This window comes from Xenopus laevis, chromosome 4L, assembly GCF_017654675.1.
Source record: "Xenopus laevis strain J_2021 chromosome 4L, Xenopus_laevis_v10.1, whole genome shotgun sequence".
Classification (NCBI taxonomy): domain Eukaryota; kingdom Metazoa; phylum Chordata; class Amphibia; order Anura; family Pipidae; genus Xenopus; species Xenopus laevis.
The window spans coordinates 28,214,886-28,238,004 of NC_054377.1; the positions used below are offsets into that span (position 1 = coordinate 28,214,886).

A 23,119-nucleotide genomic window follows, 5' to 3' on the forward strand; every position below is an offset into this window, starting at 1 on the left:
AGGCTTTGCAGGAATCTCACAAGAGCATGTGGGTGAGACAGTGAACCCTAACACAGGCACACACAGGAACTGTTCTTGTAGAGAATACCTATTCCTAAGGGTTAACGCAGCAACATATAATAGCACACTGCAAAATGGCTGCTGTCTTCCACATACTCTCTGCAGGAACTGGAAAAAGAGAACACGTGACCAGCTGTTAGTCAGCACAGTGGATTACACAATCAGACCTCCTTCTCCTGGCTCAGTTCCTCCCTGTATCCTACTACCTAAGCTTTCCCCAGTGGGAACATTTATAATAAGTGTTAAATTAGAGCTTACCACACTCTATGGGATTTTTAGAGGCAATTTTATTATATAAGGACTTTCACCCATTTCTAAAAATCACATAGGAATGAATAGAGAGTGGAGTTTTCTTGTGGTGAGCTCAAATTTCACTCTTTGATAAATCTGCCCTAAAGGAATGTGCTCGCTTGAATAGAAATTTACATTGTTGAAAGTGGAGGGAGGAGGCATTGAACACTGAAAGGGGGTAGCAACGCCAGACAGAGGATTGAGCATGGAGGGGGGTGTGGAGGAGTGCACAGGGAGAGACATGAGTCAGGGGAGACGTCACGCTGGAAAGAACAGAATGCAGGAAAGAACTGGAGCGAGCAGGGCAATGCAGGAAATGTAAATAATAATCCGGGACAGTGGGCTGCATCTTGTAAATCGGGGGACAGTTGGGAGGTATGTTAGTGCATTATGACAATGTATTTTATATATCCCCTTTTAGGCAGATATGTGCAGGCTGAGAACATACACACAGGGAGGAACTTGGGAGGAGTTTTCCCTGCTGCTGCTGCAGACTTCTGCCTGTCAGTCAGTGCTATGACCACTTCCTGAGAAAGAACGAAGAGATACTCCCATTCCTCATTTCAGCAAAAAACGCTGAAGAGAAAAAATCCCTCTGCAGTTCTCATGTTATGACATTTTTAGGAGGTAAAATGCTTTGAAAACCTTTTGTTTTCCCTTTGTAGCATTACATATTGGAAGAATAATACAAACTGAACATGAGTCTTATGTAAAATGTCTTGTTTAAGTACATGACTCCTACTAATGCTGTACAGTGGTGTTGCAGTAGCTTAGAGTTTATCTTTTCCATTTGGACTGCTACTTACAGTCACAAAGCGATTAATAAGTGATACAATGCAATATTTACATGTTTACACATTTTAAATTATAGTAGTGTAATAATATCTGTAAATGAATCTTAAATGAAACCATTGTACCCTGCTGTCATTATATGGGCATATTAATAAACCATTCCTATATATTATATTTATATAATTAGATGGCTTGCCTGGGGGCAGTCCATGCTTGTATACAAACAAACACCACTGTAGAAATTCACACTTACAGGACTTTACTTTACAGGTAATTTATTTGAAAACAAACATTTGCCTTGATCAACAGCCTTTGCCAAAGTGCTGTACACTGCATTTAAGGGATTTAATGCACACTAGCACTTTGAGAAAGGCTGGCTTTCCAGCTGATTGTTTGTTATCAAATAAATCACCTTTTTTGATGCAGAAGTCCTGTGAGAGTGGATTTCTAAAGCGGTGGTAGTATAAATATACACACACACACATACAGTATATAATGTCAATCATTGCTCTGTGAAGAGCTAAAAATGTGTCCTTTCTTTTATATTTTTTTCTTAGAGATGGCTGACTGTTCTGCGCTGGAGAGTCTAATTGAAATGGGATTTTCACCCAGTAGAGCGTAAATATGTCACATTTTATTACTATGTTGTTGTACAAGATCTGTCAGGCTGTGCTTTATAAAACCACTACAGAATTATAGTGGGCCTCATCATTTTTTCAGTGGCTATAGATCATATGTCTGCATTTTGTTACAAATATAGGTATGTGATCTATTATCTGGAATGCTTATGCCAGATAAGGAAAATTTAGATTGAATCACTGAAACATTAAATAAACCCAATAGGATTGTTTGCCACCAATATGTATTCATGCAGCTTAGTTAAGATCAAGTACAAAGTACTGTTTTATTATTAAAGGAAATTATTTTTAAAGATTATAATCATTTGCTTAAAATGGACTCTATGAGAGATGGCCTTCCCGTAATTCAGAGCTGTCTGGATAACAGGTTTCCGGATAAGAAATGATATACCTTCTTTTTAGATCAACATAGCATCTCTAAACACCTGTCTAAATATTCTTAGCCCACTCCTTTGCTCTGTTGTGTGACTTTGCCATTATGTAATTGTGTGCACATGTTCTTACAGGGAGAAGGCACTGTCTGCCACTGGCAATCAGGGAATAGAGCCAGCCATGGACTGGTGGGTACATTAGTCTGTCGGTGTTTACAATCTGCATTTTTGCCAGCATTGTCCATCACATGTTATGCTTTTATTCAGGTTAGTAGAACATGAAGATGATCCTGATATTAAAGAACCAAGTGTGGTTATTCCCGAAGACAGTGGTACTGACACAACGGATACAACTGATACACAAGCCATGGACACCAGCGCAGGTTAGGGGTAATCAAATTAAAACCCTACAGTTAAACAGGTGTAATTTTTCACTTTTCCATGATGGCCATCCCCATACAACCGATGGGCATATGAAATTATATATAAACAAAAAATCATAACACAAATCATTTATTTGCTACAATGTAAATGATCAAATAATTTATATGCATTTTGCATGGCTGTACAGACCTCATTGCAGTCTGCATAGTTCTTATCCATTTAGGACAAGTTGAATTTGCAACATGAGAATTAAATAATCATCTTATTTTAAATTGATACAGTGTAACTAGGCATAGGAATCCTTTGACACACTATTAAGGATGCTTAAAGTTGTAGCTCGGCGGTAGGTGGATTCATTTTCTGTTGACTGTGCTATGTTTCATCGCACTTAACTTTTTAATTATTCCTCAAAACTCTATCCCTCTTAGTTAATAAACTAAGTGCAGTAAAGCATTGCAAACAATGAGATGTTTACTTCTAATCAGGTGACCAGTAAATGCTACCTGGTTATTGGTTGCTATGGGATATGGAACCTAGCAACCAAGAAGATGTGTGCTGTTTAACAGGTGATTAGTAAATGCTATATGCTGATTAGTAGCTATAGATTACTGCCCCTGGGCAAAATTAGTGTATTTTGTAACATAGCTGTACTAGACTTTTACTACATTACATTACATTACTGGTTACATTAAAAGGTAGCCTGGTGTTGTCATCCAGAGTTACAGATAAGCTCTGAGCCAAAAAATAGAAGATGAGAAGCAGATAATTTCCCAGCTGGAAATATACCCTTCACTCTTTTGAATACCCCAATACCAATAATAATGTAATCAAGCTACAATAACACTTATGTCTCCTATGGGATTTAATTAACAAATAACATTCAAGTATTAAATTAATTTAAGGTGTGCCAGTCCCTTACATGTAAATTCTCTTTATATGAGCTCAACACACTTTATACACCAATTCATGAATAGTGCAGGATTTTCTGTAACAAATCAAAAGGTCTAATTGCATTTGGTCTTGTTCATAGATCATAACATAGCATTTCAACCTCAGTGGTCTGAGATCCTGAATAAAACTCATTGTTCCAGGATTTTGAGCTCTTACCATAAATAAAAAGTTCAACTGAGATCAGAAAAGAAGATGAGAAACAAATTAGTTTATAAAATATATTCATGTATCCTTTAAAGAAGAATAAAAGTCAGACATTAACCAGAGGGATCGTGCAAAGTGAAATTCTGCTGTTTTTTCCCCTTGTATTGTTTATTAAATAAGTACTGTCATAAAAACTGAATGGCTTGCCTAACAGAAACATTTATTGCATTATCTACACAAAATTACCATCCTGTGTTTTGGATTTTTGTACTTTACTCCCTTTCCAACCTGGTATTTAAACTGCAATTGCTTTGGTAATTGTAGCAGCTGCAAAGTAATCTGAATGCCAGTTTATATTTAAATGTTAGGTTTTAAAAAGGACACACCAAGTAAAGGCCAACTGTAGTAAGGTTATTGCTCTATTAATAAAGTTGAATTTTAGGTAAATCTCTCATTTAAGCTCTGGTTTTCTGTGAATGACTGATTATTATGCAATGACATTAGATTTTTTTTTAATTTCTAAAGAAAGACTTCCCCTGACAGAAGAGGAGAAAGAGAAACAGACAAAAAGGTAAATAGGGTTGGGTTTATAAGAAACATCTTTCAATACATTTAAGTAAAAAGTATTGACTTGTGTCTAAGCATTTATATAGCAGGACATAGCTTACTTCTAATGCTCTTTGACCAGCTTATGGAAATAGCAGCTACTATTCAGAACAGGCAATGTGAAAAAATAAAGTAGTAAGGGTAATAATTATGTGACTGGTTATCTACAGAATGATGGAACTCATTGCCCAGAAGCAAAAAGAGCGAGAAGAACGAGAGAAGAGGGAAAGGATTGAACAGGAAAAGCAGAGACGAAAGCATGGTCAAGAACTGTCAGCAATCAAGCAGAGAATGCAAGAACAAGAGATGCAAAAAGCAGCTGAAGATAGAAGAAGAGAAAAACAAGAAGAGAGGTTGGCAAGGTAAGGCAATGGTGAACAAATTGTCCAGTATGACCTAGTGCTCTGGATGTATAAGCATCTTAAGACCTGCAATCAGATATGGAGTAAAATTAATAGTTTGCTGAAATGTTTTATTGCTTATTGGCCAAATAAAGCAAGCAGTGAACATATGTTTGTATTTTTCTGTTTTTTAGATTTTCTGCAAGTGTACCTGATTCTTTCTAAGTAATGATTTTGAAGTGGAAGAAGCACTTTGCAGCACCTCAAAGGGATAATGAAATGTTAGGTCAAGCCCTGCCTGTGGGCGTTAAAAAAAAATGAAATCTTACAAATAAATTAGGGGAGCAGTATAGCATTTTTGTGGTCCCATGCAGGTTACCAGCTGGACAACCCCCTGGGTTCACTAATCAACATGTGGACAAGAAGGCCTAGGTTGAAATGCTAAATCTGTCATGGCCATACACATGCCAGTACATTTTTGTTAACCTGTCAACCCCAACTGTTGTTCATACAATATGGATGTTGGTTCGGATGTTGTGCATGTTTGAAATTTTTTATCTGCCAATGCACCATATCGTCAGAATATGGTGCATCAACAGATAAGGCTCTTTGAGTGAACAATGGAAAAAATAGATGTGGTCATACTATGTGTGGCCCTTCATATGGCCTCAGTCGATTCATCCTGTAGGACTATCAGTCACAGAGTGTACCAAATTGTCTAAGGTAAGGCTGCGTATTTTCGCCTGGGGCTATATAAATATCCCAACAAATAATTAGATAAGGTGCCACAAAGTCAGCAAACTGATGCATAATAATAAGAGTGAGGGGATTGAGTAATAGTGATTGATTGGGAGTTGATGCTTTTGCACAGACTGTCTGAAACATTATTGCTTTCTTTTATTGTGTCCCTTTCAGGGAAAGAGTCCGGGAAAAAATTGCACGAGATAAAGCTGACAGAGCAAGAAAGGTACGTTTTGCTGTTCCCTCAATTTACTAATATAGGTATAGGACCTTTATACGGAAACCTGTTATCCAGAAAGCTCCAAATTAAGGTAAGGACTTCTCCTATAGAATCCATTTTAATCAAATAACTAACATTTTTACCAATTATATCCACACCAACACCAGTGGACCTCTGAAGAGATCCTGACAATGAATGCACCCATGACATAGCCAGGTTTCAGGGGAAGAATGAGACTAATGACCTTACAGCTCCCCCCTAGGTGACACGGAGGTCTATTGCACCAGATCCAAAAGTAAAATAATTCCAAGGTGACTCAATAGGAGTAAAAGAATAAATAGAATGAACAAGTAAAATGAAAGTGGCTGGGGCAAATAGGCTTCCTTCAGTGTTTTTGGCTTTCTTTGACCTTTAAAATGTCATTACAGCACTCATTACTAATGTTTTCTTCCTTGCTTTTTAGTTTGGGGGAGCAGGTTCAGAACCAATCTCACCTCCAGCAGAGACCTCTGTTCCAGCTACTGCTCCATCCCCATCTTCCCCAGTACAAGAGCCGCCCACTAAGAAAGAATATGATCAGTGCCGTATTCAGGTAACAGAGTGTATAATATTGCACTTCTTGTTTGCCCATTATGCAAAGTCTAACTATGTAATGTAATTCTGAAAAACATGTTAATGTTTAGTTAAAAAAAAATTTCCATCACATTAAAACATCATAATAACCCCACATGGAGCCTAAAGAGTTTTATGCTTAACTAGCACTTAGTCATAGGCAATGTGGATTTTTTTTTTTTTTTTAACCAAAGAGCATTCTTATGAAAGTTTTTCAGAATTATATTATACCTCGGTTTGGTCACTAGAGGTCTATAGCATGCCACAAATTGACATTTACTATGCATAGTTCTGTATCCAAGGTTTTTGTATGTGTTGTAACTATGAAATGTATTTTATTTCTGTAATGATTCCCAGATAAATATATGGCAGTAAAACACCTAGAATTACCAGTGTTGGTCTCCCATCATACCTCACCTGCATTTGCAGTTTTTATGGCTACATACATGACTATTACTGCATAATCAGAAGGATGGCTTGATTCTTATTGACTGGGTGACAGTTGTTGTGGGTGTTTCATTGCTGTTTTCTAGAAAGATAAACAGCAGTGGTGTAACTACCAAGGAAGCATTGGGGGGGGGGGGCTCATTTTGAGCACAAAATTCCAGAGCCCTGGAATTTTTTTTAACGGGCACACCCCTCATAAAGATGGTGATAAAATGCTACCTGTGCTATAACAATTAGAAACTCTTGGAAATATGTGCAAGGCATAATATAAATATTACATTTCCCTCAGATTTGAATGTTTAAATTAGGGTTTGAATATTTTGCAAAGCCAAAATCCAAAAAATAATGGATATGGTGTATTCCAAATTCTGTGTGACAGCAGTCAAGATTCAAGCTGAATCAATGTGTCAGATAATACAATAAAAAGTCCAACAATTTTCAAAATGCAAAGAAACAGCAGAGAAAAGTATACAAGAATAAACATTTTATTACATTATTCATAAAGAATGCCTTTTAATGCAAAATCCAGTATGCTCATCATATATCAACTATTTTATCAGAATTATCCTTTGTCCTTCCAATTTGTCCCAATTTGTTTCCAAAAATAATCTTTTCAAACTAGTTTTGACTTTTCTTTATTTCTATAAAATAATGTAATACTGAACCCCACCCTATATATGAATATGCAGTGCCCTGCACATTGCTATTAAAGTTGGCATAATCTTTTATTAACATAAGATGGACCTATATATTCATCAGGAGCAGAGAACCTCAGAACCTTGCCAAATAACCCTCATTTATTATTCTCGCCCACTTTCTAAAAAACCTCAGCATCTCTTATCTACTGTTAATTCTGTAGTCCGCTCCCCTGAACCTTTCATCTCCCTTCCTTACAGCCCAGTCTGCTTTAGGGCAGAGACAGATGAGAAGATTTGGGGAGATTTAGTCACCCGGCGACAAATCGCCTCTTCTTCGAATGACTAATCTCCCCGACCTGCTAGAATCTAAATCGCCGGCGGGATTCGTTTTCCGAAGACGCCTGAAGTTGTGTCACGAGGAAACTTCGGGCGACTTCAGAAAACGAAGCGCTCTGAGTGCCATCCCGTTGGCGATTTAGTTTCTAGCCGGCGAGGAGGCAGTTCGGGGAGATTAGAAACCGTATTCTGATACGGTCAGTACGATATCCTTCCCGTACAGCAACTCACTTACCTCCCTCCCTTCAGAATGTCCTTTGACGTTTGGCTCATTACTCATGCGCATTTTGATCTTATCTTGACGCATGCTCATTAGTTTCAAAGTTCTCCTTCACTCTGATGGTAGCCGCATACTGATTCGCATCCTCTACTGCACCCCTTTTTGGTTACTATTGGCAAAGTGTAGATAGCAGGCATCAGCTATCCCCTCCTGCTTCTGAAACTTGATCTTACTGAGAGGAGACAGCTATAATATGAGAACACCTTCTGCAAGTATTTTAAATAAGGTTTGACACTGTTATCCTGCATTCTGGAATACACCTATACTGTGCACAATAATGTATAGAAATAAAAATGGCTGCCAGGTGGGAGAGAACTATATGCTTAGGAAAACTTTTGCAATGGAAGGTAAAATTGACTTGAAAACCATACAGTCAGGTTAGGAGACTTGTGCCACAATTTTGAGTTTACATGTCCTTTAAGTGCGAAAAGGATGCTATAAAAATTATCTATTCAGGGGTTCTTGTCAAATGAAACATCCTATTAATGCACAGAAACCTGTGCCAGACAAGATACTGATTATTGACATGCAAAAGTATGCATTTTCATGCTGAAATCTGCAATGCAGTGCCTGTCTGTGCAAATATGCATGAGAACTGATGAGAACAGATCTGCTTTTCACCAACTGCACACAAAATGCAGGCAGAGAAATGCAGATCCCAAGAATTAAGGCATTAATGGGCCTTGCAGAAATGTAAAATAACTTAGAACTAATTGGGGGAAGGGAGAACATGTTGAAATACTATATCAGCACAAGGATTCCTGATCATTTCAAAAAGTAAATCTCAAAGTGTCTAAAACAACTGCAGTTTCACATTGTTCTAAAATATTTGGCCACACTCCTTGTATGCACGATGCAGAAGATCAACTAGCAGGTAGGTAGGTTTTGCCAGGACAAAAGGTTGAACTTGATCTATATGTTTTTTTTTCCACCAAAGCTACTATGATACAAACTGACAAATCAATAAACTGTATGTAAGGGGTGAAACTATAGATAAAACTGACCCTCCAACTACTGGGCTACCCAGGAACTATTGGGGGCTCAGAGGGACTATGGAAAAAATATCTTATTCCCAAAGTTAATGGAGTCAATAACTATTTATTCTACTGCTGAATATTGTATGCTGGTGATGGCACCATATAAACAGTTGATCCTCTACAATATGTAGGTCATATACATTTTTCAATGAATTAATATGCTAATAAGTCAGTCAATACACAGGGTATCAGTGGTATTTACCTTATTTTTTTCAATTAATTGGTGACCACTGGAGTTTTCTCTAAGTTTAAACATTACACATCTGTCTGCCCCTGTCTACCCGCTCTGCGTTGTTTTTAACTGTAGAAACAGTAGTCATACTTTGTGGATCCCCAGGACAAATGTTCAACATTTTAAGGTGGTTCATGGGTTCAAAATGTTTGGGGACCTCTGCATAAGCTGACTGTTCAGGCACCAAACAACATATATCAGTTAAATAGAATTTAAAGGGGGGGGGGGGGTTTCTGTTGATTATTAAGCTAACTCTACAATGAAGTTTTTCATTTGTACATATTTGATATCACTGTAAAAGTGGCTATACACCGCCTATCTGGTATATTCTGTGACTGACGGTCCCCTGGGTTGACTGATGGAAAGTGTAGTGGCTCCTCTTCTTTTTCTTATCTGCTGATTCGCCATGCCCTGGCTCGCATAGTTGCTCAGCAAATGAAGTATTCAAACTTGCCCATTTCCCCCAACTTTGATATCTGTGGTACAGATATAGAACAGATAACAGTATGAAACTTCATGTTGTATGGTTTTATTTGGGCATGTATGGCTACTTAAAGAATTGCATCTTTACAACACTAACACGTGGTGTCCGTCAGGACGCTAAAGTATTTGAATGAGGAAACCATGTCAGAATTTAAAAAATCTTGCATGTTTTACTAGCTTAAATACTTGAGGTTGATGGTTTGAGCATTCTTAAAGGGGTGGTTCACCTTAACTTTAACTTTTATTATGTTATAGAACAGCCAATTCTAAGCAACCTTTCAATTGAATGTCCTTATTTATTTTGTACAGTTTTTCAATTATTTGCCGCCTTCTGCTGACTCTTTCCAGATTTCAAATGGGGGTCACTTGACCCCATCTAAAAACAAATACCCTGTAAAGCTACAAATGTTGCTATTGCTACTTATTATTACTATTCTTTTCATTCAGGTCCTTTTCTATTCATATTCCAGTCTCTTGTTCAAATCAGTGCATGGTTGCTAGGGTAATTTGGACCCTAGCAACCAGATTGCTGAAATTGCAAACTGGGGATCTGCTGAATAAAAAGCTAAAAAAGCACAATTGATAAAAAATGTAAACCAATAGCAAATTGTCTCAGAATATCACTCTCTACATTATACTAAAAGTTGACTCAAAGGTGAACCACCCCTTTAAATGGGGCCCTGAGGGTGCAGCAGTGTTAACACAACCAGCAGTGATGCAGGGGTGAATTATGCCTATTTGACCTTATAGGAAGATCAGTTGGTCTGAGACGAGGAGGAACTACAGAAGCAGACCCTGTGCCTACAGGGGGCCCTGAGGTACAGGGGGACTTTGGCAGTTCTGTTTTTTTTTCGTGACTTTGGCAGTTCGGGACTTCAGGTTTTCGCGGTTCAGGACTTCCGGAGAGGAGGCACAGCTTCAGTGCTGCAAAGGGGAGCCCGGCTTTGCTGCACTTTTTGAAATAGCCGGGCCCCCTTGGCAGCGCTGAAGCCGTGCCTCCTCTTTGAATGTCCTGAACCTCAGAAAAGCCCCTGTGCCCCTGATGGCAGCCCTTAATCCAATTGTAACTAAACAGTGAAATTAACATTTTTATATAGGGATGCACCGAATCCAGAATTCTGCCTTTTTCAGTAGGATTCGGCAGTATCCTTCTGCCTGGCTAAACCAAATCCTAATTTGCATATGCAAATTAGGGGCGGGGAGGGAAATTGCGTGACTTTTTGTCACAAAACAAGGAAGTAAAAAATGTTTTCCCCTTCCCACCCCTAATTTGCATATGCAAATGAGGGTTCGGATCCGGTACATTGTTCGGCCAGAATCTTTCGCGAAGGATTCGGGGGTTCGGCCGAATCCAAAATAGTTGATTCGGTGCATCCCTATTTTTATATATCTTTAACCTTGTTATGAATCAAAAATACATCAATAATTTGTAAAATTAAACATTTATTAAGGGGCAGGGGAAAGGTGCCAAAAGGCAGGTGTTAATGCCATATATTTGTAAGTATACATCCACACCCTGGGAGTTACAGCTGTTTCTGTCTGTAATTAAAGCCTACTCACGGCATGCATAAAATACAGGGCCCCCTTTTGCGATTGCGAACTGTGCCTTTAGTGTATAGCACTCTAAAGGGCACTCCAGCACTTGCTTATAGCTAAACGAGTCCTTAAAAAATGTCTTTGTGTTTACACATATGCAGACGGAGAAAAGTTAAGCTTAATATTCATAACAGTAACACACATGGAGTAATTCAAATTGCAAGTGTATTAATCAGTTCCAGCTTTCATGGAGGTTCCATTTTCCAGAGTATCTAATGCACTAAGCAAAAGTGTCTGGCTTGGTGCTCGAAATTAAGGAAAGATCTCTTATTTTACCCCTTAACTCCTATGTCCCAAGCATCCTGGATTATACATCCTATAACTGTATTTTTTTAATTGACACTGAATATTTAAATATCCTTAGGTGCGCCTGCTTGATGGATCTGCCTTATCTCAGACTTTCCGTGCTCGGGAGCAGCTAGCTGCTGTACGTCTGTATGTGGAGCTGAACTGGCCTGGGGGACCTCCGGAGCCATTCAGTCTCCTCACAAGCTTCCCACGAAGAGTCTTCACAGAAGAGGACATGGAAAAGCCCTTACAAGAACTGGGTTAGTATAAATATATGCACACATCCCTTTCGGCTGAAATCACTAGGAAAAATTAATTTAACAGAATGTCTGAAGATCCAACATAAATATGCAATAAGCATGTTTCCACACATGTAGCTAATGCTGAGGGCACATGGAGCATCCGTTTTTTGCAGGCAGAGAGAAGCAGATCTGCTCCCTTCCCTAGCTCAATTTATTGGCACTGAAAAGTGCAGCTTCCACTTGGCACACAGAGTGAAGCGTAGATGGCCTGAAAAGGCCTGCCTTCGCATTTTTGGGCCAACCTCGGCTCCACTTTTTGAGCCTGCATGCAGGGACAGAACTAGGGGTAGGCAGAGTAGGCACGTGCCTAGGGCGCAAGGCTTGGGGGGCGCCGGCACATACCTTTAACTGCTGCCTACTCCAGTCCTGTTCTTTGTGTGCATGCCTAAGTTAGGGGAGGGTGGCATGCTCCATGATGTGGCTACCATCAAGCATGCACCGTGACGCGGTTGCCATGCACGCGCTTGGTGGAGGGGGCGACATGTCTGCCCAGCTGGTCAGGCCCGGCCTGCATGCAAGCAGAAGCTGCACTCTTCAGTACAGATAAACGTAGTTGGGGAAGGGAGAGGTTCTGCTTCTCTCAGTATACAAAAAAAATGGAGGCTGAGAGCAGCAGAACCAACGATCTGTATGCCGTCAGCCTTAAGGTGGTCACATTGAAGCTGCTGTTATTGGTCCTTTAGACCAATTTGGCAGCTTATCTCCTGTATAGGGGAGTTCCGACGGGCTACCCCGATCATTATCTAGCAAAAAAACACCCAAATATCGAACAAACAGGTTTGATTTTTCCTGTCAATATTGGACCACATCAGCTAGATGATGCAGTCCATGTCCTGTTGGTGTCCATTGGCATTGCTGTAATCCGATCGTTCGTCCCTAGGGCCGAACGATCGTATTAGCCTGATATCGCCCTGCCTTTGGTGGGCAAATCGGGGAAAGATCCTCTTATATTGTATGGCCACCTTTAGCTAGACTCTGGCTATACTGTTTGCTGCCCTGTTACTGTTACATTACCTTGATCCCTTTCTCTGCAGGTTTGGTGCCTACTGCGGTCCTGATTGTTGCTAAAAAATAAAACTGCATGTTATTCTTAACCACCCGAACACATCAAATGCAGAGTCTGCTCCCCAGAACAGCACAGACTACAGGAGAGACCTACCGTATCTATTCCTGGGAAGACAACACACAGACTGTTCTTCACTCACCTCCCTGAGGTGCACTGTAGTGTGTGTGTATTTAGAGGGAGAAATAAACCAGTGTGATATAAACATCCATTATTCAAGATACACAGTTATTCTGATGTAAATTGTTCTGCTATGTTAAAAGTTCAGTCCCTTCTATTAAATAATAATCAACTTTTACAGAGCCTTGGGGAGCATTGGAAATTGTTATAAGACAACTTGCCACTATGAAAAACTACAACTGTAAAAACATTTTTTTCCTGTGGCCTTGGACATTATGCTTATGTGTGAAATGTGAGATGAGACATCACACGCATGTGCATAATTTGCTAGCTGGGACACTACTCGGTTTTCACATGGTTATAGTCCCAACAAGGCCATTCAAGCCTGGAGCTCCCTAACGGTGTGCGTAGTAAATTGCTCACTTGAAGCCTTTTCTACCATAAACATTATTTCTCCCAACCAGACTGTGGGCTCTATTAACTGCATCTACAGTAGGAAAACCAGTTTAGCTAGCAGGAGTCCTGCTAATGGTTTTCGCTCAAACATAGATGCAGCATTAACAAATTTCCAAAAAACATACAAGCATGCTCATCTTTACTATCTACAATTATGCAGGATAATTTAAGGCTAATTGCACATAAGGGAAGTGCTAGCAACCATAGCAGTCACAATTAAAGGGGTGGTTCACCTTTAAGTTAACTTTTAGTATGTTATAGAATGGTTAATTCTAAGCAACTTTACAATTGGCCTTTATGTTTTCAATGTTATAGTTTTTTTAATTATTTGCCTTCCTCTAAAGCTTTCCAGCTTTTAAATGAAGGTCACTGACCCCATTAAAAAAAAATGCTCTGTCTACAAATGTATTGTTATTGCTACTTTTTATTATTCATCTCTCTGTTCAGGCCCTCTCCTATTCACATTCCAGTTAATCAAATCAATGCATGGGTTGTAAGGTCATTTGGACCATGGCAACCAGATTGCTGAAATAGCAAACAGGAGAGCTGCTGAATAAAAAGCCAAATCACTCAAAAACCACAAATAATAAAAAAAATAAAACCTATTGCAAATTGTCTGAGTGTCACTTTAAAGGTCAACACCCCCTTTAATGTTCCGAATTTGTATTCAGATGAAAGGAGATATGTAACATATAGTGCATCCTTCTGAATCAGCAGCAATTGCCAGTTATTCTGTTGGCAAGGTAAAGAGATCCTTTAAAACAGTATTTTGCTGATTCTTCCTATGCGTGCTATAAACTTACATCTCTTAACCTAACTGCCTTACTCATCCGCTCTCACCAATCAGACCTCCCTATTACCTATATTTGATCCTAGAGCTGATGGTTGAGGGATAATGGCTGATGTATACACTGAGATGGGACAGGGCTAAAGGTGAAATTTACACATGCGTTTGTTCAACAATAATAACGAACAATAAAATCCAGGACAAACAGGTCAATTTCACAGACAGGGATATTTGCACCCCTTGTATTACACATAAAATAGGCTGTTTATTACAAAAATCACATGAAGTGCAAACAAATTAGCAACTTTATTTTCAAGTCCTTTTAGCATTTTGGATAATGCACAGGTCTACAGACCTAGCAACATTCCTGGCCAGTTCTCTTCCATTCAAGTGATATCTGAAGCACAACTTCTTTCTTTTCACCCAGAAATGTATGTCTTACTCATCTATCCGTTTTGCTTTTCCAACTGGATCTACTATTATGGTGACTCCCCATGCTAAAAGAGCTGAAACACAAACAGAATATTAGTAACTGAAGATGATTTTTTGGCCACATTAGTTTGCAGTATATGAAAAGCATAACTAAAAGAATGGAGGGCTCATTTACAGTGATCTTTGAAACAAGTGCTCATTCAGATGACATATTTGCCCACGGTCTTGCTGTATTCTTCACAACGCGCTGCTAGAAATGTGAAATGCATAACTTTCACATCTGAATGCCACCCCTGTTGGACCCTAATGCGTACATCTTTGCCAAATGAAGGCTGTGCTGTATTTATGGGGTAACTTCAGTTCTTTTTAACTCCAAGTGGGAGCTCAAAGACCTGCAGCTATTCTACAAAATGCAGGCCATGGTTCAAATGTGCAAAAAAATGTTTTTTTGGATGCTTTTGGGACCATTTTGGACCCTGCTCTGCACTTAGTAATGAGCCATGTGATGGGCCAGATCAAGCAGATACAAGACAAAGAGGTGGTATCCTTTCAATCACAAAGAGACGCCAATGGGATCCTCAGGGAACAATTGCTTTCTTGGCCAAAAGTCACACATTATAAAGGTATGGGACCTGGTATGCAGAATGCTCGGGAGCTGGGGTTTTCTGGATAACAGATCTTTCCATAATTTGGAACTTAATACCTTAAGTCTACTAAAAGATCATGTAAAGATTAAATAAACCCAATAGGCTGATTTTGCTTCAAATAAGGAATAATTATATCTTAGTTTGGATCAAGCATAAGTCACTGTTTTGTTATTACAGAAAAAAAGGAAATAATTTTTAACATTTTTGATTATTTAGATAAAATGGGAGACAGCTGTAATTTGGAGCATTCTGGATAATGGGTTTGTGGATAACGGATCCCATCCCTGTGTCTATAAATTTCAAATAGACTCTTTGAACTTAACTTGTTCAGTTATACACAGCCTTCATTTTTCATAAAGGCGCACTGATAGCAGACTTTTAAAAGCTTATGTTAGCCAAATATTAAGCCCATAACCTATAACATAAACATGACATATAATAAACAATTAAAACTATCTGCACACTAATGATATGAAATATACTTTTATTACTATAATAGGGCTTGTGGTTGGATGAGTGACACTTTTGGGTAATAATAAATGTATCGGATCCATTATCAGGAAACCCGTTATCCAGAAATCTCCGAATTACAGAAAGTCTCCCATAGACTCCATTTTATTGAAATAGTCTAAATTTTTAATAATTATTTGCTTTTTCTCTAATAATAAAACAGTACCTCGTATTTGATCCAAACTAAGATATAATGAATCCTTATTGGATGCAAAACCAGTCTATGGGGTGTATTTAAAGTTTATAGGACTTTTTAGTAGGTATGAAGATCCAAATTATGGAAAGATCGGTTTAGCTGCAAAACCTCAGGTCCTGAGCATTTAGGATAACTGGTCCCATACCTGTATAAGGGATCCTAGTGTCTATTTAACAACACATAACTGACTTCCACCAAGAATAAAACAACTTGAAATATGTGCATGATTTGCAGATCTCTACCAGATTATACAGGATGGAGTACTTAAAGGGGCACCCAATTTGGATTTACTATTATCCCCAAATCTGTGTTAGTGCTTGGTTAGATACTAGGTGTCTTATGTATTTTCTTCTACCTATTAATTTACCATCCTGTTGTTCAAACCACTGCCTGCTAACTAGGATAATTTTGACCCTAGTAACCAGAAAGCTGCTGAATTTGCAAATTAGAGAGCTGCTGAACAAAAAGCTATTATTTCAAAAACATCCAAAAATGAAAGCCTGCTACAAATTATCTTAGAATATCAGTCTACTGTATATTATACTAAAAATGTATTCAGTGGACTAACAACTAATTTTAAGATATGCACCCACTGAAAAGCTACTAACAGGAATTATAGTCTATATCTATATGTTCACATGTATGTTAAAGGGTAGTTCATCTTTGCGTTAACTTTTAGTGCAATGTAGGGAGTGATATTCTGAGACAATTTGCAATTGTTTTTTATTATTAAAGATTTTTTAGTTATTTAGATTTTTATTCAGCAGCTCTTCAGTTTGCAATTTCAGCAGTCGGGTTGCTAGGGTCCAAATTACTCTAGCAACCATGCATTGTTTTTAATAAGAGACTGGAATATGAATATCAAAAGACCTTACTAGAAAGATGAGCAATAAAAATTAGCAATAACAATACATTGGTAGCCTTACAGAGCATTTGCTTTTTAAATGGGATCAGCGACGCCCATTGGAAAGCAGGAAACAGTCAGAAGAAAAAGGCAAATAATTATAAAACTATAAAAAATAAATAATGAAAAGCAATTGAAAAGTTGCTTAGAAATAGTCACTCTATAACATACGAAAAGTTAACTTAAAGGTGAACCACCCCTTTAAGTTAACTGTTTGTATGTTACAGAATGACCAATTCTACAACTTTTCTACGAGTCTTTGTTATTTTTTTTTTACATCGTTTTTTTTAAATTATTTGCCTTCTACTTCTGACTCTTTCCAGCTTTCAAATGGGGGTCACTGACCTCCATCTAAAAAGCATATGCTCTGTGAGGCTAAACATTTATTATTACTACTTTTTATTACTCACCTTCCTATACAAGCCCTCTTGTATTCATAATACAGTCTTTTAGTCAAATGCATGGTTGCTAGGGGAATTTGGACCCTAGAGACCAGATTGCTGAAATTGCAAACTGGACAGTTGCTGAATAAAAACCTAAATAACTAAAACAAATCCCCACAAATTATAAAAAATGAAAACCAATTGCAAATCGTCTCTGAATATCACTCTCCACACCATACTAAAAATTAGCCCCTTTCAATCACAGCCAATGCCATAACTGTTAGTTGTCCTAGTGTCCAGCAATAGTGAATCTGGCCACCCTTATAATTGCTCTTCACACACTGACTGACACATCAGGAACACTGACTATTCTGCAATTTCATAGCTACCGACCAGCCAATAGCTTACAGTCGTTTACTAAAAGTTAGAAAGTGAATGCAAGTCCCTGTTAGTTGCCTCGTGTTGCGGTAACAGTATAAAATACACCAGTGTTAATAAATAAACACGCTGCTTCTACCTGCACTCAAAGTTACAGCCGTATAACCAGGGTTGCCAGGTTGGCGGGTTTCCAGCCAAATTGTGCTACCAATTTAAAGGCCAGGCAGGTTTTGAAAGTACAAATTAGCTAAGGTACGGATTTGGACTACTTTTTGGGCCTTTGGCTGGTTTGTAGTTTGTTGCCCTAATGTGCCAAGCCTGCGTCTCCCAGTACATGTTGGGTAATGTATTTTTTGTTTAACAATTTGCCAACTGCGAAGTTTAATGTAAGTTTAAATGTAAGACAACACTACCCAGCATGCAATGGGACTGACACGTGTAGAAGTCAGGCGTCACTAGATTTTGGGCTCTGTACCCCAATCTCCCGTCCCTCTTAAGCATTCTCACATTTTCTGCTGACTTTTCTCAATTTCAGGTAATTTTGGGGCAAAAATTGTCTGGCCACCGACAGGTTGACCTGTTTTACCATATTTATTGAAATTGTATATGAATATGAATCCTGGGACCCCCTCTGTAGTTACGCCCCTGGTGACAGGTGAATTTGTCCCATTTTACTTCATGGAAAATTTGCAAATCAGTGAAAATTTGAAAAAGGCATATTTTCACATAAGTTAATTAATTTTTTTAGACTTTTTTTCACTGGACTTCTTTTGAAGTCACTCTTGGCTGGTTTTGTCGCTGATTATGAAAATTAGACCTGACAACCCTGCTGATAACCCTACAATCTTATTGGTCCGTAAACAGGAAATATTCTTCTGATTGGCTACCTGAGATTTGTCCTTACCCATTGCAAAGGAGATTTGAGCGACAGTTCCCATTCCTACGGGGCCGCCTCTTTTCATAGTGCTCCGGGCGATGCTGTATACATAGGCGCCTGACCCTATCAAGCCGGTACCGCCAAGAATTCGGCAACTCCAGCACTGACCGAAGACCGGAGATTTTGTCGGAGGGGCGGCGTTCTCTGTGGAGGACATTCTCGCTATAACGGAAGTGGGGCAAAGCGCTGACGGAAGTGGATGGACACAGTTTATTGTTTTTCGGAAGCGTGCGAGTATTTCCGGGACGTTGCTATAGCATTACATCAGCATCATAAAAGAAGTGTTTTCTCGGTGATTATCATTTAAAGTTAGGTAATAAAAAGAATTTGGTTGTGTCTTACTACTGACATTTTTATGTATGTGTTTTAGCTTCTAACTTTACTTCCTGTCTAATCAGTCGTCATATTAGTTGGACAGGGTTGTTATAGCGGTAGCAGGTTACCTTGGAGGTATAACGGGGTACTGACTGACAGGCAGTTTCATTGTATATTTATTAAAATGTTTTGAGGTGGTCAAATAATAAAAACAGCAACTGTGGTGTTCAATACAGCAACTTCATGTCAGGCTGTGCTACTGGGAGCTGCATATCCTTGTGACAACACTGAAGCTCCTGAAACTGCATTTTCTGTATCTAAATATTTTCATGTAATAATTAAAACTTCAACGTTCCCCCAAGCCAACTGATATGATACACATTCATTTCTATTATGATATATAGAGCAACTAATGTGCATGTAACTCTTAATTCATCTAGGAAGGGTGAAGTGCACTATATGGGGCAGATTTACTAAGGTTTGAATGGTAAATTTCAAGTTTAAAGGAGAACTAAATCCCCTGCCATGTTAAGTCCCCACTGGCCCCCCTCCCTGCTCAGTTTTACCCCAAAATTCTGTCCCCTCTTGAAATAGTGACCACACATGCAGAGTGAGCTCAGCGGAGCTCACAGGTGCCATCTTCTTTTCTTCGGAAATCGCCATGAAGTGAGCTGCGTAATGGCGCATGCGTAGTTGGAGCAATCTTCCGGTTTGCGACAACTGTGCATGCGCCGAAAGAGATGGAAATTGCTGAAGGGGAGGAAGAAGACATGAAGTTTACTGACGAGAAGAAGTTGGCGCCTGTGAGCTCCGCTGCACTCACTCTGCATGTGCGGTCACTGTTTCAAAAGGGGACAGAATTCTGGGGTAAGGCTGTGCAGGGGAGAAGCAGGGAGGGAGGACAACGGAGGGGGGACAGTGGAGACTTAACATTGCAAAGGGTTTAGTTCTCCTTTAAAATCACCAACTCTTTATGACCTCTGGAAGGTCTAACTGTATTCCATTGATGTACATGCCTGATCTTTAATAAAAACAAGTTGATAAAAAAAAAATCACCAACTCTAATTCAAATCTGAGATTTATCATCCCCCTACCCTGGAAACAACTCAAATTAGATAGGTCACCGCCTAAACCTGCCGAGTTCATGTAGAAGTCAATGGCAGAGTTCCGATGACCCATATGAAGATGCCTTCCTGACATTTAAGTTTTTTTTTTTTCATGGGAAAACTCAATTCGAATTGTGTTCAAATTCGATTAGAATTTGAGTCGTTAACATTAGATCTAATAAGACGTTCACCTTTGTTCATAAATAAGCCCCCATCCGATTTGTGAATTTGAGTTTATTACAGGTGAACTGGTTATTCTGAGGTGAACATTAAAATAAATCTGACTTCCTGATCAGCTGGAAACTAGACACAGTAAAGTGGTTTAAACTTGTATTGAACCAAAAAATGAAATCTGTTTGTCTAAGCGTATGCTAATAAAATATTGCTGTTTTTTTAAAAAATACTTTATTTTTCTTTACACATATAGAAAAAAGTGTAGAAATAAAAAGGGTGTAATTATATGACAATAGTGTCCCATAAGCTTAGAGGCCTCTGTTGATCTTTCACCTCCCAGTTTTCCCTGGAGTAGTCATCCGACTTGATATCAAGAGCATGGAACACATGCTCAGGTACTACGCTGTTCTTTTGGAGGTAAAAAGGATACTGTGAAATGGCACAGCAGCTCTATGATATAAAACATATTAAGCCAGGTTTTACTTGTTATTGAATATCTTGTGTTACTTCACAACAGCGTAACGATAGGAGCTTACCCTGGTGGTTTAGTGGCCTCCGACGGGGACGCCCACCGTGTGGGTCCTGTTCAGTGCCGGTTCTCCTACGGCTGCACACTTCCGGGTTTATGCGCCAGCGTGAAGATGTCATTGTGCAATAGCGCTAAATTCAAAGTATTTAAAGGGACTTTGAATGAAAACTCATGGCCCGTTGTTAGGTTCTATTTGTTGGTTCCTGGGTGTGATTTCTAAGTGAATCCTGTTGATCTTCTGGCTATTTAGCCTTGCCTTGCCTGTTTATTCTGAACTCTGGATCCTGACCCTTGCCTGTCTGTTTATTCTGAACTCTCCAAGCTGACCCTTGCCTGCCTGACTATTCTACGCTCTCCAATCCTTATCCTAGCCTGACCATTCCTAGAACTCTGCCTGCATTAACCCATCCTGTCTGACTTTTCTTAACTCTGCTTGTGCTGTCCTGGCCTACCCGTCCACACTGCATTGTCTGGTCTGTCTTCCAAGCTGTGTTGTCTTCCATCCTGTATCCTTAGTGTAACTTTTGTGCCCCTTTGCTCATCCAGAACCTTTAGCTTTGTTCCTCTCTTAGTAAGACCTGGCGGCATCCAATTAGCTGAGGGCTCCTCCCGAGGTGAAAGGCGGCTGTTAAAGGCAGAAGCAAGAGCCGAGACCAGGGAGCCTAGCATTGGTTCTGGAATTAGGGTGCTGAACGTGACAGTCCATAACTCCCAACATTTAGGAAATAGAAAGAGGGACAATCACATTTGCCAGGCGGAGCACGGCGACAATATTTTTGACTATGACCATTTTTGTGGCCACACCCCCTAATTACCATGTTCATTTTACTAAAATAGGCAGGTTATGAAAGTTTGAACACATTTCTGTTATTACAGTTTTGCTAATGATGGTGAATTACCCTTTATGCTGCAAGTCACAGTTTCCCCAAGAAACCTGCTTATCTTAAATTGTTGCAATTGTTTTTTTGCTTATCTTAAATTGATGCAAAAGTATCTAAGTGCACCTGCCACATATTCTGGGTTCAGTGCAGGAGATCAAAGAGAAAGTTGGGACATTTCAGTAACAATCCAGGACTGAGGGTTGAGCTGTCAAAATCAGGATTGTCCCACTAAAAACAGGACAGTTGGGAGGTGTGGTGACAGAGCAGCGACTATCATCATCACTCCTTTTTCCTACCCCATTGCACTGGCATATAGGGTGTTTTAATAAAATGCCTCTGTGGTACCATTGTGTGCAAGTGGTGAGGGAATACATCATCAAACTGTTTTTTTCAGGTTTACTAAACCTGTGGAAGCTACCTAACAGTGCTATCAGATTGATCAAAACGTTATTGACTGTCAAGAAATGTTTAACAGTTGTCAAAGAAGAAGATCAATATGTCAATTTGTATACATGTGTTCAACAGGAGCAGTCAAATGCATTTATTTTCTGTATGTGAGCAGTGCTAAGCATAAGTTCTGCTTTTTCACCAATTTAAAATATATTCAATCAACAACCCGATCTTAATATTTCTGTTTATCATATAAGTAGGATCTACCATTCTGTCTGCTTTGATAAAGAAAAATAAAACCTCATAAATACTTGTGGGGCCAGATTATTATAAGTAAGTTTGGACTAAATACTCTCTTTTTTTCTTAGAGAGATGTGTGTGAAAAACTATTTGCCCCCTTCCTGATTTCTTATTCTTTTGCATGTTTGTCACACTTAAATGTTTCTGCTCATCAAAAACCGTTAACTATTAGTCAAAGATAACATAATTGAACACAAAATGCAGTTTTTAAATGAAGGTTTATGTTATTAAGGGAGAAAAAAAACTCCAAATCTACATGGGCCTGTGTGAAAAAGTGATTGCCCCCCTTGTTAAAAAATAACTTAACTGTAGTTTATCACACCTGAGTTCAATTTCAAAGGTTATAAAGCCATTTCTAAAGCTTTGGGACTCCAGCGAACCACAGTGAGAGCCATTATCCACAAATGGCAAGAACATGGAACAGTGGTGAACCTTCCCAGGAGTGGCCGGCCGAACAAAATTACCCCAAGAGCGCAGAGACAACTCATCCGAGAGGCCACAAAAGACCCCAGGACAACATCTAAAGAACTGCAGGCCTCACTTGCCTCAATTAAGGTCAGTGTTCACGACTCCACCATAAGAAAGACCACTTTTAAAGGAACAGTAACGTCAAAATATAAAAGTGTTTTAAAGTAATCAAAATATAATGCTAAAGTAATCAAAATATAATGCAGTGTTGCCCTGCACTGGTAAAACTGCTGTGTTTGCTTAAGAAACACTACTATTGTTTATATAAAGAAGCTGCTGTGTAGCAATGGGGGCAGCCATTCAAAGGAGAAAAGGCTCAGGTTACACAGCAGATAGCATATAAGCTCTGTCTG

General features: G+C 39.0%; 3 protein-coding genes across 5 annotated transcripts in view; 2 read left to right on the plus strand and 1 right to left on the minus strand.

Annotated features, from left to right (window-relative positions):
• The first annotated feature begins 572 nt into the window (after positions 1-572).
• ubxn1.L (UBX domain protein 1 L homeolog) lies at positions 573-13,151 on the plus strand. 2 transcript variants are annotated; one of them, NM_001092755.1, is given in 11 exon segments: positions 611-669; positions 773-978; positions 1,701-1,761; positions 2,288-2,341; positions 2,420-2,535; positions 4,157-4,202; positions 4,408-4,599; positions 5,494-5,545; positions 6,003-6,131; positions 11,565-11,748; positions 12,825-13,062. In NM_001092755.1, coding segments are annotated over 9 exon segments (873 nt in total). In that variant the 5' UTR covers positions 611-669; positions 773-978; positions 1,701-1,702; the 3' UTR covers positions 12,866-13,062.
• A 1,274-nt stretch (positions 13,152-14,425) lies between these two features.
• Positions 14,426-18,816, minus strand: XB5969075.L (provisional ortholog of distal membrane arm assembly complex 1 L homeolog). The gene is made up of 2 exons (XM_018257671.2): positions 18,571-18,816; positions 14,426-14,722 (listed from the first exon to the last, which is right to left on the minus strand). Exons 1-2 carry the CDS (start codon positions 18,758-18,760, stop codon positions 14,655-14,657), a joined length of 258 nt encoding a protein of 85 aa, XP_018113160.1. The 5' UTR covers positions 18,761-18,816; the 3' UTR covers positions 14,426-14,654.
• tesmin.L (testis expressed metallothionein like protein L homeolog) overlaps positions 18,780-23,119 on the plus strand; it is a 31,827-nt gene continuing 27,487 nt past the window's right edge. The window contains exon 1 of one of the 2 annotated variants that reach the window (XM_041590016.1): positions 18,780-18,916. The gene's annotated coding sequence lies outside the window, so the exon portion shown is untranslated. The remainder of the gene's footprint in view (positions 18,917-23,119) is intronic. The other variant, XM_018257672.2, reaches the window with a different exon arrangement.